This window comes from Lonchura striata, chromosome 6, assembly GCF_046129695.1.
Source record: "Lonchura striata isolate bLonStr1 chromosome 6, bLonStr1.mat, whole genome shotgun sequence".
Taxonomy (NCBI): Eukaryota; Metazoa; Chordata; class Aves; order Passeriformes; family Estrildidae; genus Lonchura; species Lonchura striata.
Genome location: NC_134608.1, coordinates 6997015 through 7012629, shown reverse-complemented (window position 1 = coordinate 7012629; position 15615 = coordinate 6997015). Strand labels below are relative to the sequence as shown.

At 41.3% G+C, this 15615-nt stretch overlaps 1 protein-coding gene across 3 annotated transcripts in view; it reads right to left on the bottom strand.

The window, feature by feature from the left end:
* The window catches only part of SYNE2 (spectrin repeat containing nuclear envelope protein 2), a 179467-nt gene that overhangs the window by 147074 nt on the left and 16778 nt on the right, over positions 1-15615 (bottom strand). For all 3 annotated transcript variants that reach the window (XM_077783923.1, XM_077783922.1, XM_031504904.2), the window contains 2 exons: positions 10688-10814; positions 139-200 (listed from right to left, as the gene is read on the bottom strand). In XM_077783923.1, coding sequence (XP_077640049.1) covers positions 139-200; positions 10688-10766 — 141 coding nt within the window. In that variant the 5' untranslated portion in view covers positions 10767-10814. The remainder of the gene's footprint in view (positions 1-138; positions 201-10687; positions 10815-15615) is intronic.

The window sequence follows — 15615 nt, the reverse complement described above, 5'->3', positions numbered from 1 at the left end:
AAATGTTTCTCAGGGCTACTTTTCCCATCCAGTGACTAAAAACACTTGTAGTAATTTTGTTTGTTCCTAAAAAATGTAATCTCTAACCAGCATATCTGAATGAAAAAGGCATGTCTTTGCTAAAGAGCCCCTGTTTACCTTTGCCAATATTGAATTTATCCAACTAGTGAAGGTTTTCTTCTGTGTAAACTCTCGCTGGACTGGAAAATAAAACCAAGAAAGAAACCAAAGTTAATGGAAATAATGATCAGGTTTCATTCCTCTTTCCTAAAAAGACACCTCAAACACAAAGTCTGTTCTTCCAGATATTAAGTTGCTATTTAGTATCAGTTTTTCTCAACTCCTGTTTTATAGCTGGTATTTTCTTGCTTGCTGAGTTGCAAAGAACTCTACAGCCATCAAGCATAACCTACAGGATGCAGAGAATAACTAATGAAGGTTTTCTCAGAAGACAGCAAATACAAAGAGCAGTGTGAAAGCATAATTCTACAGACAAGTATGTCTACAATAGCTCTGTCCATTCCTAAGTGTTCCTTCAAGAACTCAGGGCCATCATCAGTACAAGATACATCCTGGAAGTTGGAAAAAGCCACGCATTAAGTTGGATGCAGGCTGGAGTTAGGTGATAAATGCACACCTGCAGGTGAAGCTACAACATGAGAAATCATTGCTAACTGAAGGGCTGGAGAGAGTTAGGAGGCTGTCATGGAGAAATACAGCCTCTACCAGCATCCTTTCCACTGCTGGGCCCTCTCTGGGGTGTACACATTATTAATTCAGCTGATGCCTTAGGTTTTAGATTTTATATTTTTCACATTCTGTGCTGCTTTAGTGTGCAGTTCTGAGCTTCATATCAGGGGGCGGTGAGCTCTCTTCACAGAGCAGGGAGACAAACCAATTCCTTCTCTAGCTGGGGACCAAGGACAAATGATCCAAATCTCAGGCCCAAGAGCACAAACAAGGTGGGCTGAAGAGAGAACAACAAGAAGGATGGGACTTCATAAGATAAAGCTGTAATTAGACAATTCCAATATGCAAATAGACCAGAACTTATAAAAGTGAGAGAGCTCCTGATTGATTATCCATTGTGTGACCATTTTGGTTCATCTTGAGTGTAGCTCTGGCTGGGCTCTTGTGCTGCCCAAGGTGGACCCATTGAGGCCTTTTAATAAATCCCTGCTTTATTCTTTAACTCTGTCCAGCCTTTGCTCTAGGTCAGCCTTCTCAAGGCATCATAGCCAAAAAGGAGCACACAGGGTGTTAAATACAGGCAAGAGGAAGAAGAAAGTGCTTGAACTTGTGCTGCAGCAGAAAACAGTGAAATGGGACTCAAAGCATGACCCAGTGACACAGAGGAGCAGCTCTGCACCCAGGGCCCTCGTGGTGCCACACAGTGAGCAAAAACCAACCAGCAGCTCTGCAGGGAGACAGGGAGCTGGTTAAGCCCATGTTTTAAAAACCAGAGTATTTTAATAGCTTGTCACACTTGCCTGTGGGTAGCAGAGATGGAGCAAAGTCCAGTTCCCCCAGAAGGTGAAGCAGAGGGCGAGTAGCAGAGTTGGACCAGAGCAGCTCCCCAGCCCCATCAGGGGCAGTGCATTACCTGACTTGCCAGCCCATGCTCCCTCCCAAAATATCACTCAATTTCTAAGACACACCACAAAACCCACACGTCCCTAGGGGCTGGAAGTCTGAACACAGGTGACAAACAGAGGTGCTGGCCTCTGAGATGATGGACTCACATCTGCCACCAGCAGCCATCCCACAGGCTGATGAGAGCCAGCCTGAACACAAACTCCCTTTTATCTCCTTTTCCACAGAAGCCTTGACTGCAAGCACTGGGGCTGGCTTCCCAGAAAAGGCTTGCATGGAGAAACAAATCTGGGAGACAGTGTGGGAACAGACCATCTCTTCTGCCTCTAAAGAAAGCACATTCTTGCTCAATAGATTAATTGAGGGAGGGCAAGCTTGACATTGTAAGGAATGTGCAAGACTTCTCAGCAATAGATATGTATGTTTTGGTAGGCTGGGCAGGATGAAGGATACCAAAAATACCATGCCCTTGGGGAAAAAAAAAAAAGTTGACTGTTCCGCCCATGAAAGTGAAAATGCCACTCACAGGAAAATGCCCCACACTTTACTAGTCTGGAAATTTGCAACCACAAACCCCACTTGTGGGGTCTTTTCATGATCCAAGACAGACCAAAAGAGCTTCTGTGGCGCTTCATCAGCTCATGAAAAACAGAAATTCATTCGAGGATAAGCCAGGCTCCTGCTCCTCACCCCACAGGCTGCCTTCTGCCTCACTGGGAGGGTGAGCAGCACCAAAAACATTCCCATTACCTGTGTGCAGCACTGCTTTGCATCCTGTAGTGAAGGCATCTTTCAACAGCCCTCCACTAATCTGCAACACCACCATCCTCTCAGGGCGTGAAGCAACCAGTTTCCCCTGCTGGCTGGGTTGTTTTAGGATTCTTTCTAAGCATCACAAAGATTGTCCTTCAACAGTAAGATAAGGGCAATCTTAGTGAAAAAAAATTGTGAAAAATTCATATTTTATGATTGGCTTTTCACAAATATTACAATGGATATTTTATGTGTAATGTTAGAAAGTTGTGCTGTATTAATTCTCTTAAGTAGTGTGATAAATGTAGTTTTAGGTTACAAAAATGTTAAAATAGAAACTCTGTGATACAGAATTTGTTACAAGCTCAAGCAGGAAGATGAGATAATCGAGAAACTCTTCACACAGAGATGTCAGTGAAGGGGGCCCATAAAAAGTTATTGCCTCCTTATCAGAAAAGACAAACATTCTTCCACCTGCTCTCCATCTTTTTGGAACCACCAAGAATAAGGAGAAGTTGACAAAAACCAGAAAAGTTCTTAATTTGCAATGAATTTATGCATCATGTATGAGAGATATAAATATATTAATATGCAACAGGCTATTGCTTTTAAGGTTATTCCTTTGTTCACAAGAAATGCTTTTCATGAGTTAGTGTCCAAGAGCATCTGGACATCTGTAATTCTTTGCTTTTTATTGTCTTGTAATTGTCCCAACTCTAAATTGTATTACTCTAATTGTATTACTATTTTTGTAATAATTTTATTATAATAAAACTTCTAAAAAATTTAAAAACCAAGTTTTTAAGATTGGTGTTTTTCACAAAAACGACATGACAAAATTGGGTTTTGTTTGGAAAACAGAAAATTAAGTGTGCACAAGGCACGCAGACCAAACAACGCCGCAATGCTCACAGGGAGGACAAAAATAGTGTGGAGATACTGGCTTCATGTTAGCACAGGAGCCAAGCACACCCTTCAGCTGAAGGCCACGTGGGAGCCAGCCCAATTACCCAAGCAGCAATTATTGAGTGGCTGCGCTCAATTTTATCAGGCTGGCATTGCTAGCATCTGAAAAGGGACAGAGAGCAAATATTGACTGCTCTGCCTGACGCCAGTGGCTGCTGCAGCTCTTGCCAAACACACACTGCTGCTGCTGATTCGAAGAACTTGCATTTGAGGTTGGTTGCAGATGGATGGGATGAGACACTTGGCCTTGTTTTGGTAGACACTATTAAAATGCTTCATTATGCAATAGGGACTGCAGATACTGCAAGTGTTGATTCACAGGCTCTCAGGCAAATGCCTCATGTGGTGAAAGCACAAGGTGGTTATTCCACACGTAACAGCACCTTAAACCCTCCACAAGCTACCTAACACAACCCACTGGGCTGTCCTCCAAGCAGCTGCTGCCTCTGCTGCAATGTGCCTTTTTTCCTACCCAAACAAATAATAATAATAGAATCTCTTCCCAAATTAATAGCAGAACTCCATGCTTGCTAGTCAGGGTTTCCACACCACACACACTCAGTACAGATGTGCTCCTGGCACCCTGGCAGGCAGTTGTATTGCAGTTTTCAGGCTGAATGTGTTTTCCCTCCCAGCTCCCCCTCCAATACTGCTGCTCAGAGGTGCTAATGATTTAATCAAGCTCTCCAATTCTTATCTCTACCACGTGGTTAATTAATACAGATTTTTATTTTTATGAGGGTGAATGGATTCTTTGTTAGGCCTTTTTGTAGGACTCTAACTGACCTTGGTTTTTCTCTTGCCCTAGTTTTCAAAATGTCACTGACCTAGAATAAAAAAGCTACAAAACCCCCCAAACCCTGATCATCCTCTTTACTTTGGGTCAAAACTCACTAAGCTAAAAAGTGTATCTGAGAGAACAGAATAAGAACCTGGTAATTTGAAAATACCCAAATCTATCACATTTCACAAGAGTTGTGTTAACACATACAAGCAATGTGTCACGTAGGATAGCCAAAAATCAATACACTCTGCTGGACAATGACTGTTTTATTCAGTAATGAGCTACCAACAAGTGCTACAAGCCAGGCTGATCATTAGGAGCACAGGGACCATGTGAGTGCTGAACTCTCCCAGGAGGGAAAGGAGAGCAGCAGCACTGCCAGCCACTGTTTTACTCTCAGCCTTCCTTACAGTGTGCTGCAGAAGAAAAACAAGACTTAAAATTAGTCTACTCTCCCCTTCTACCTTTCATGCCTCCCTTCCTGAGGTGGGGGAATGGCAGCTCCAAGGAAAGCACCATCTCCTCCTTCAGCAGGGAGCTGGGGGAAGCAAATCACGGCAGAACAGATGCAGCCTGTCCATCCACAGACATCAAACACTGCCATCAAACAGCAAAGATGATTTCTTCTATCACAACAACTTGTGTACCACTGCCAGTGAACAATTTACAACTGTATGAACTCTTTTTAGAAAAAACTAAATGTAAGAAATCACTTTAATGAGCACAAGCCTGTCTGTCATCTCCTCTCTGTTTCACCAGGAGGAATTACCTCTTGTGTATGATATTTTTACATCTTCCTTTCAGCACTGAGGTCAGCTGAGGCTGTGTCTGCAGCAGTGTGCAGGGAGCTCATCAGCAACAGATCAAGAGAGCTGCTGCTCACAACACGGTGTGTTCACAACCATGTGTGCAGGAACAAAGGTTGTGTTGGACTAACTCCAGCCCCAATGGCCACAGACAGCCACAGCACTTTCCTTATTTCAGTTTCATTCAAAATAACCATTTCCACACTCCCTGACAGCACAGGAGAATGAGCCAAAGGATGGGCAGCAGGGATAACCAGGAGAGCTCTTTCAAGAGAGTACTGCTGGTATGAACTAATACACCAAGCAAGTACATTCTTTAAATGACTGGAACCATCAGAAGAACAATTAAGTACTTGCAAATCCAGGGAGAGAGTGAGCAATTAACCCCCAAGCCCTTTGTAAAGTTCCTTCCCTTCCACCCAGCAACAGTTTCATGTTCTGCAGACAGGAAAGCAAGGAAAAGAGTTATTTCCAGCATTTATGTTCAGCAACATGGTGTTAAGCAATTAAAAACAAACACAGAATTCTTTGTCAAAATTGAGAAGTTTACCCAAAACCCAATGAAGATGAGGAAAATACCTCTACAGGAGGAATGGTTCTTTTCAAATCCAAATATTACATAAATATTAAATAAATCACTACTACCACATCAGTGAAGCAAGTGAAAACTTTCTGCACTACTCCTTTCATCCTCCTTTTCCTTTTGAAAGCCAGTTGTCGAGTTTACCACAAGTGCTGCTAACTCAGAAAGTGTTTTCACACCAAGCTTTGCCCTCCTGGCTGTCTTAAACCTTTTTGCTGTTCTCATCAGGATGCAGGAGCAGCCCTGCTCTGAATCACCACTGTCTTCCCTGCCACCACGAAGTGATGTTTAGTACTCAGGGGCATAGGCAGGTGGAGATTAAATTCTTAAAGGGTACCAAGTCACATCATCTACATATCAATATACTTTTTAAGATAAACATTCAAGTGCCTTTTCTAACATTTTAAAGTGAACAGTGAAACAGGGATCTGACTGTAGTGACCTCACAGGTGCCTCAGAAGCCATCCAATCCTTTGGCATTTTAATTCCAATATTTAACCAGTTGTGCACCAGATAATGCATTTAACAAATTGCAATTTACCTAGCAGAGAACACTTTTATGCAACTATACAATCTATTTTTTTATGTTAGGCGTGTGAAGCAGACAAAAATACCCATGACTGAATTTTTTCAAGGCAGTGTCATGTGTCAGTGGCCTCTCCAGTGCCATCAGCCCTGTCACATGCCACGAAGCTGTGCAGTTACAGGAACTGCAGAGCAGCTCCTCACCCAGGCAGCATAAACTGGGAATCAATTTCTGTGCAGCTCCTATGGGAGCTTTTTGTAGAAGTCACTCTTATAAAATTGTAATAAACATTTAATGGACTTTCTTAAATCGTTCTGGTAAAGAAAATAAAAAAGTGTAGCTGCAGTAGGCAATTAGCCCCATGAGATGAGATACAGAGTTAAAACAAAAAAAAAGCTGGGTAAGAATTATTAATTCACCTTGACTCTGGATGAATTAAGAGGGTCTCAAAAAGAAATACACCCCTTTACTCAGAGATGAGTACAATCTACTACAAGCCACACAACAAAACCTATCTGTACATATCTCCATAGTTTCAATTACATTTGAAATCATTCATGAAGGATTAGACATAACTGCATGAAAATAGTGTCATTCATGTTTTATCACTAAACTCTCTTCAAAAACAGTCCTTTGTAAAAACTCTTCAGCTGTAACAACCACATTGCTATATTATCATGCTTTGGGTTACAGTAATAAACAGTAACACACACACACAGATTAGTAAGTGGAGCCAAAAATTAAGACCCTGCAGTAAATTAAACAGTGAAAAAGTACATGTCCCAGACTCCAAGAGCTAAAACACACTCTTGTGTTTGAATTAGCTCAGCAAGCATGAAAATAAAAGGGAAAACAGAGTTCTGTACAGGCTTGGTGGGAAGTGCCACACACAGGGATCTGTTTGCTATCCCTGGAAAGACGGGAAAGGATTTGTGCACGGGACAAAAAAAAAAAAAAAAAAAAAATCGAGGTTGAATCCTGCCACAGGTAGAGATTTACATTCCAGAAGCAAGAAATAATGTGGCTCCAAGGTGCACAAACCCTGCAGAGCTCCTGCTGCAGCCCCCCAGCCGCGGGCAGCCGCGCATTCCCCCCGCTGCAATCCCGCACTCCTGCCCAGCAGCAGAGCCTGGCTCCATCTCCAGCAGCTCCCAAAGCTCTGCAGGAAACCCTTCTCCTACCAAGCAGCTGACATGCCTCCTCATCTCAAGCAGCCAAAGGTAATTCTGGATGTTGACTGTGCCTCTTCAACTCACAGAAGGATGAGCAGCAGGCTGAACCCTCTCTGGGGCCAGCCCGTGATGCAGTGATGGGAGGGAAACACAGGAGGAGACACAGGACAGGGATCCTGCTTTATTCCTCCCATACTCATTGCCAGCCAAGCCCTGAGCTCCTGCCTGCTCCATCCTACACCAAAAGTGACTTCAGGTTTCAAACATGGCCCATGGTGCAATGAAGCATCTCCCTGTCGAGCATCCTCTCTTCACCAAAATGTTTGCAGGAGGAACCCTTCCCTTAAGTATTCCCCCACTGGATATAGCCATAATAGGTCCAGCTCCAAGCTTTGCACCTCCACTTTTACATGGCTGTGCAAGGATTGCAACAAAGCAATTCTGCAGCTGCTCCAAGTTGTGCTGCATCAGAAAACTGTGAAGAAGCAGAGAGGTGCTGAAGGAAATGGCCCAGATAATGCTGACCTTAATCTGATTAAATGTTATTATAACATCTGGGACAGAGGGAAGGGAAAAAAAAATAAAAGAAGCCTGCCAGTTCATGACATCATGCATTTTCATAGCAATCTCCATTTTCTTGGCAGGGAAAGAAGGGGTAACTTACTTTCATCTGGATATCAGCTTGAAAACTGGTAAAGGTTAAAGAGCAATACATAAATCTGAAAAGACCCATATATAAGGGTTAATATTCTTGCAGCTTTTTACTTCAGCCTCATTATTTTGTGACTGTCTTTACTGTCTGGAGATGGGGGCACTACAAAACATACTGCTTTCATTTCTTCACTTATTTTCTTCATGCTTTTCAGGCTTCATTAAGTCTCCTTAAAGTAATTAACTGACAAGAAAGATGCACTGAGAACTAATTTACATTATTACCTATTTTACAGTGAATTTCTTCATGGCATCTTCTAGGCCAAACACTATTAAGGAAAGTGAATATTCACCTTTGAATAGTCTTCTACCTAAAAACCCACTAACAAGCTTTTACACAATTAACCAGCTACTCATAAATTATTAGGGATTCTATAATAATTAGGACTAATAAGTAGTAAACTCTCCACTAATTACTTAAAGATTAGCTTTTCCTTCTTTTTCTTCCCAAAAGTGCTGTCCTTGCAGAAGACTGACTTAAATAACAGTCAAACATAACTAAGATAACATACCTACACATGGTAGGAAAGGAAAAAAAAATAAAGCTAATGATTTAAAATAAAGCTAATGATATGACCAAACTAACTGACATATTAAGTTGATCTTGTCCGAATTAACCAGACTAGACAAGTGCTCTATCCCCATGGGATGCCTTTCAGGAATAATGGAAGGATGGATCACAAAGAATTAAAAAGTAGATTAAAATATATCTAGCCTATATCCAGACTAGATCTCACTCCTGCTTTTTCCCTTATGCATGTCTCCTGTTAGGCTATGTATTACAATACTGGACATATTCTTTGAAGCTATATCCCAGCAATTTGAAAAAGGAGATCATAGCAAGTTTTGCACCCACCTGCAGTCACACAAAATGTAAGCTGCTTTTCTGATAGCTATAAGCAACTATTCTTGAATCTGATATTTCTCTCATTGATTTCAAGCAGTCAGTATCGCCAGCTGCTTCGCAGATCTCATCCCAAATTCCTATTAATGGAAAAACCTGTTTCCTTGAGTGACCCTATTCTTCTTATTTGACCTTTGCAACCACAGATCTGTGAGCAGAGCTGCTAATGGTCCCTATATGTCATGTCAGGGAGCGTGTCTTTGGTGCTTCCTCACAGCTGGATTGCCATTTGCTGGTTTGACCCCTGAGCAGACGCTGCAGTGCCACAGCTCCACACACAGAAATGTGTCAGTACCATTTGTTGTGTCTTCAATCACTGCAAAAAATTGCTCATGTCACGTCTAAGGGATATCTCTGGATGTTTTACAACAGTCGAGGACAGAGAGCTTGGGCACAAGATTTGTCGTGTGTTCTTTCAGCACAATCTAAGACCTCCATTTATTACAGCAAAGTAATAATAACAATAATACAGTAATTTCGATTTTACTAAGCAGGCCTCCTTCAATGAAATATTGACCAAAAAAACTCAATTGTTTTCCAACATAAACGTCAACCTGGCTTTTCAGGGAAAAAAAAATTGAAAGTAAATCCCTGCCCTAGAAATGGCATGTAACTTCAAATCTGCCTTCAAGCTGAAGAGTGTTTTCCAAATCTGTTTCACAACAACAGCACTCTCAGCCTTTCTACCCAAGGCTGAGTTTGACTGGCACAACAAATGCGTGTCTGACAGGCTGTGCTCGGTGCAAAAGTCAGACTAGCTCCTGTCTGCTACTAGTTTTTGCTTATTCTCCTGAAAATGCAATAACGAAGCAAAACAGAGGAAAATTCACCATTAAAGACACTTGGCTTTGGACTGCTATTAACACTCACTCATCAAAACACATGGCTTCAACAACAGCATTAGTGCAAATATGGATCACACAAGTGACTTGGCAGAATATTCTTTTGCACCATCTGTTTTCAACATATTTGCTCTCCACCAAGCACCACGGAAATTTCATTGCAAGGGACTTAAAAGGAAACAGCTCTGTGGAAACAGGAGTTAGTCCATCCATTCTAGGATGGACCAGGCTCTAAACACATCAAAACCAAGCTTTTCAGCAGGGCTAATCCTGCTGCCTGGACTAGCCCCCTTGATAGCCTCCATGAATATGTTCACAGCAAAGCCAAGCTTCACAGAAAATTCTTACAGAAGAAAATTCAGCAAGTAAGTAAGGAAAGCCCAAAAGTTCTGAGAGGCCAGTGCAGATGCACTCATCATCATTTAACTGTCCACGTAGATGACATTAAACTGAAATAATTAAAAATCAGCACTGACTGCTTCCTTAATAAGTTATAACACATGACAAGTAAGAACCAAAGACTTAACCCGTAAGAAATTTGCTTAGAAGCCACAAAAATTATCCCCACTTATCCCCACTGGGATACAGTAGTTTAAAACAGAAAAACAAATGAATAAAATAGTAGTGTAGGAAATAGCTTCATTAAGACAGCTTAATGCAACCACCTAAGTGTCAGCAAGCAGAAAACAAGGAAAATAATGAACTGGCTTGTTTTCATGCTGGTGGTTCCTTTCCAAACAGTTTACAGCAACATGTATTCTGAGTAACAAAGCATAAGAACCAGTGAGCACATCAGTACCAAAAAAGGCAATAGATCTGAAAATATCACGAGAAAGTACTACAAGAGCTTATCTGTCATTTCCTTGCTGAAGCCTCTCTCCTGAAACACAGAAACATCTGCAAAGAAGCACAGACATAAGCTAACTACACTCACCATTACCCCAGTTTAAACAGGTTTCTCAGAATTCCCCTTCAACTTGTACAAACAGCCACAGATTTTTGACAAAAATCTAAATTCAAAAGGCACAGAAAACTTCAGTGACTTACCTTGCAGCGTTAGATGGAGATCATCTATTTCAGAGGAAGCCTGCTCCTCTGTTGATGCAGATGACTGCTCTGATGCCATATTGAATTCTATGGTGATTCTTCAATTTCCAAACTGAAATTTTTTGTACTACAAAATAAAAAAAAAGAAGAAAATCAGTACAGTTTTACATAAGAATTGATGATCCTCAGTGATGATGTGGCACCAAGATACACTTTTGTTTGGGGTTTTCCTCCTTTGGTCAGCTGTTCCCTCAGTTTATACAAAATAAACTTTTCTAGCAGTGGCCAGCAGCACTCCACAATACAAACCAGGATCCCAGTGGGTCTTGCCATGAAAACAAAAGCGCCAGGATCAGCAAAATTCAAACACCATTGCTTTCTTTGAGAAAGCCAAGGTGACAAAAGCTCATAGTGCATTCTGCAGACTAGTAGCTGCCAAAACTCATTTTTTTAATCTTTGTACTTGAATTTTTCAGTTCTCCCTTCCTGCCTGGATAATTGTTATAGAATGGAAACAATTCAGGCAGAATCTGCAAAGATTAAGATGAAATGAAAATGCAGCGGCTACCATATGACAATTAACACAACTGATGTCAAACTCCATGAGTTTCTTCTTCCAACTCCTCCATTTTCCTCTGCCTGGATACTTCCCCTATCCCTAATGCAACTTTAGAAAACAATATGCTGTATCTTCGTTAAAAAACTACAGGTGATCCTTGTTCTGCAGTATTGTTCAATTTGCCGCTGTAGGAAGAAGTTGACGCTTAAGATATTATTTCTACCAAGAACCCAGAAGTTAAACAAATTGAAAAAGGAATTGAGCTGAAATTTAATTAAGGGCTTATTCTTAAACAAGCTTTGTTACCTACACAGCTGTAACCTTTTCACCAGAAGCACTAGGATTTCCACACCATATATTAATAACTCATCCACCAAGAATATGTCAAAATAAAGGGCGTGAATAGATGAGTCAGGAAATACAACATTAAGGAATGCCAGAGAAATTCTTACATCCATTCCCTCGTGCACATGAATCATAAGGCAGCCTTTGTTTACTCCACTCTATACTATTTTTCCTCACTCTCTTTCTCCTTCACTGAGCAGAAAGGAAAACATGAGGAGCTCTTCAATATTTTACTTTCCTCACTCAGAACAATGTGTGTCCTTGTGCTTTATCCAAGAGCTGCTCTGATGACAGGATTATTGAATCCCTCACAAGATTTTCTATGGCATTCACCACCCCAGCACCTGAACACTTCACAGACATCAGTCAATTCACATTTACAGCACCTATGTAAGTGAGACCAGGTACCCACTTTTAGAATCACAGCACACTTTGGGCTGCAAGGGACCATCAGTCCAACCCCCCTGCCATGGGACATCACTTTACTGACGACAAGCAAAGGCCAGACAGAGAGAAAAAAGGCAACAAAAAAACTCTCTGGATTTCCAGAGAAATAGATATTAGCTGATATGACTGAAACACTGATTCCAGCTGCTGCAGTGACCATGCAGCACTTCTGCAAGTCACCAACACTTACAACTGCAACTCAAGGCACCAGAGGTGAGCAAGGGGAGTTCTAGCTGGGGCAGGTAAAGGTCAGACCTCTCTGGATAATCAAAAAACCCATACTCTACAAGAATTTGGCTTTCCTAGCAAGCAAAAATAGGAGGAAAAGGACTGATTTGATCTTTGGCTGGCACAAGAACATGGTGATATAAACTAGCCAAGCCTTGAGGTTGTGATGGAAATCATAAGGTATCTATCTAAATTAGCCAAGAAAGCCAACAATATGCTGGGCAGCACAAACAAGGGCATCACCAGCAGAGAGAGAGAAATCACTGTCCCACTTTTCTCAGCACTTGCTAGGACACCTGGAATACTGGGGGCAGTTTGGGACCACGCTGTACAAAATATTATGTGGACAGGCTGGAGAGAGAAGGGCACAAAGATGAGTGGGAGGCCTGTGTGGGGAAATGGCTGAGAAAACTGGATTTGCTGAGCCTTAAGAAGGCTAAGGAGGAGACCTTATTACCATGTTCCAGTGTTTGAAGGGTGCCCACAGAGAGGATGGAAACCCCCTATTTACAAGGAGTCACATGGAAAACACAAGTGGTAGTGGGTATAAGTTATAGCTAGGGAGATTTTGATTAAACACAAGAGGAAAGTTTTTCACAGAACAATCATTAATTGGATTAATCTCCCCAGGCAAGTGGTGGATTCCACAACATTGGCACTGTTATGATTTGACAGAGCAGGATGCTGTGCCATCCCGTCTGGACCATGCTTTTAGCACAAAATATTGGACAAGATGGTCTTTGAGGTCTCTTCCGATCTGGAATTCTATAATAAATACTGGGATTTTACAGGAACTGAGGATGGGCAATGGCTAAGCAAGAATCCAGTGCTCACAGCTATGCCCAAGGCAAGGCAATTGTTCCTGAAAAAAGATCCCTTCTTTTTTCTCTCAAGATTAAGCAATAAAAACCCAAAATCTGAAAACACAAAGTGTCAGGTGGCCCTAATATTTTTTGGGTATGACTAAGTCTTGAATTTGGTTTTTTGATCACCACCTTGAAGACGATGACAAATGGCCCAAGTGGGAAGTATGTAAACAAACTCCCAAACAGTGGAAACTTCCATATCTGTTCAACTTCAATGCATCCACATTTGAGATGGTGACATGGGCAGAGCCAATTTACATCCAACTAACCTGCATGATGCTAGAGTCACTAGCAGCACAGTCCAGAGATGAAAGGAGCAGGATTTGGCATTAAAATTCCATTATATTAACAGGAAAGTATGCAAGAGCCTGAACAACTCTGATGGACATTTCATAAACAACACAAAGTGTATTTTTAACGTTTCTGTGACCGTTCCTCCTCTGCGCCCAACCCTTGCCAGCTACAGCAACAACACAGCACATAGTGTCTCTTTTTATGTGCTTCACTGCACTTCATGTAATGGGACCCCAATCAGTTCAGATCTCTAACCAGTGAAGTAGTTAAAGCTAATAAAACTTCTAGGATTTCAAAGCAGAAAGTATATTAAGGTCTAAAGCAGGAATAAACTTTAATTGTTACTTAATTTATTAATGAATTAACTTAAATTACAGCACATGATCATAAGTAAGGAAAAGCATATGCTCTTATATTCTTTTAAAGTCAATTATGGCCTCCTTTCCAAAAGGATGAGAAATTTTAAACAGTTTTCTTTAAACACAGACATCCACTCAATGAATTCACAGTGCAGGTTATGAAGACACACAGCTAATAACAGGTAAATTTATGTTAAAGCTTTCATGTCCCTCAAACCCTCAATTCACCATCCAACACAGCACATGCATTTTGCCCTGCCCCAAGAGAAGACTCCACAGCTGCTTTGAAGGGGAGACACAAACACAGTCTTGGAGGACACACCTGCAAGGATTAGTCTTCTTTAAAAGGTACAAGGTACAGATTGTCTGAGAAGAGATTATACAGGGATAATATGTCTACTTTGTCCACCTCTCTGCCCCAAATTTCATTCAAATACAGCATTGTCCACTGTAACTATATCATCACAGCCTCCTTAGAATCTAAAACAATCAAGCTTTCAAGAGTCTAAAACCACCAACCAGCAATGGTTTTCACTGGCAGTAGGAAGGATCATCTTTCCTACCTCATATTTAACTCAGTTGTTTTGTTTCATAACAACTCAATGCGCTGCAGAGCTAAACCAATCCCTTCCCCTCCAAGAAATGCTGGACTACTAGGAAACACATACCCAGTGTCGAAAAATAAATCAAATGCTTTCAAACTACACTTTGTCACTGGGGATAAAGCAAAGGTGAAGGGAATGACCTTGTCTTTCCCTCTCCCTGGAGAATCTAGCATTAATGTGGGAAAGCATTAACTGCTTTCGCCTTGGGATAGCCTGTGAGTATCACAGAGTCAAAGAGCAGTTCCAGGCACACTTGGATCTTATTTCCAGTGGATTCATTTCCCGTGGATTAATTTATGTGAATTGCACCATTGTGCAAATGCATCTTTTCTTCAACGCAGGGAAAGTCATACAAGAAAGGTGCCATTAGCAAAGTCCTCCTGGAGAAGAAAGCTTTCCATGATGTTCTCCAAAAGGGCAAATTCTTGGCCACCCGGGCTCAATCCTCAGATCAAATGGTTAAACCATCAACAAAAGCATCCCTGTGATGAGGGCACACCTAAGACTCAAACCCTTCTTCCTCTACCTCTCCAGCTATTTGCACGACAAGTACCTAAAAATATTGGTGGAAATTATATCAGCACAACTGCACCATGTCAATTCTAGTGTCATTTCTCTTCCTTTACCAAATTCAGCTGATATTAGCCAGCAGATTGCAGAAAATCCTGGGCATTAACATATACACATAGAAACACTAATAAGAGAGAAACCCAAGAGCAAGTAGCAGATTGCAAATCTCAAGGAACTAACCTGAAAATAATCATTCCCAGGCTTTGCATTCCATTATCATAAGAATAGACAACACTGATTTAAATACCTGGTCTCCAGTCCTAATGAGACCTAAGAAATGCTCTCCTTAAGCAGGGTCTTTGTAAGGACATTCTTATCTCAGAAGAAAGGGTGAAAAAAGTTTCAGATGGATTTAGAGGATTCATTAGAAAGGATTTCACAGCCTTAACATTAGTTCAGATCAGGGTGGTTTGCAAACCTTGGCTTTCAGCTGCTCCCAGTACCACAGATGGCAAGATTCCATGGCATGGAAAACCCAGCAGTTACACAGCACGCTCCTTACAGTTAAACCATCTTCAAAAAACAATGCATGTAACTACAGCTAAAACAGGAAATGGCTATTTCATCAATTAATTTAAAGCTACCTCTACAAAGCAGCTGTGCACAGTATTTAAGAAGCAAAGTAAATTAGTATTTTCCATACTGTCCCAGGTAA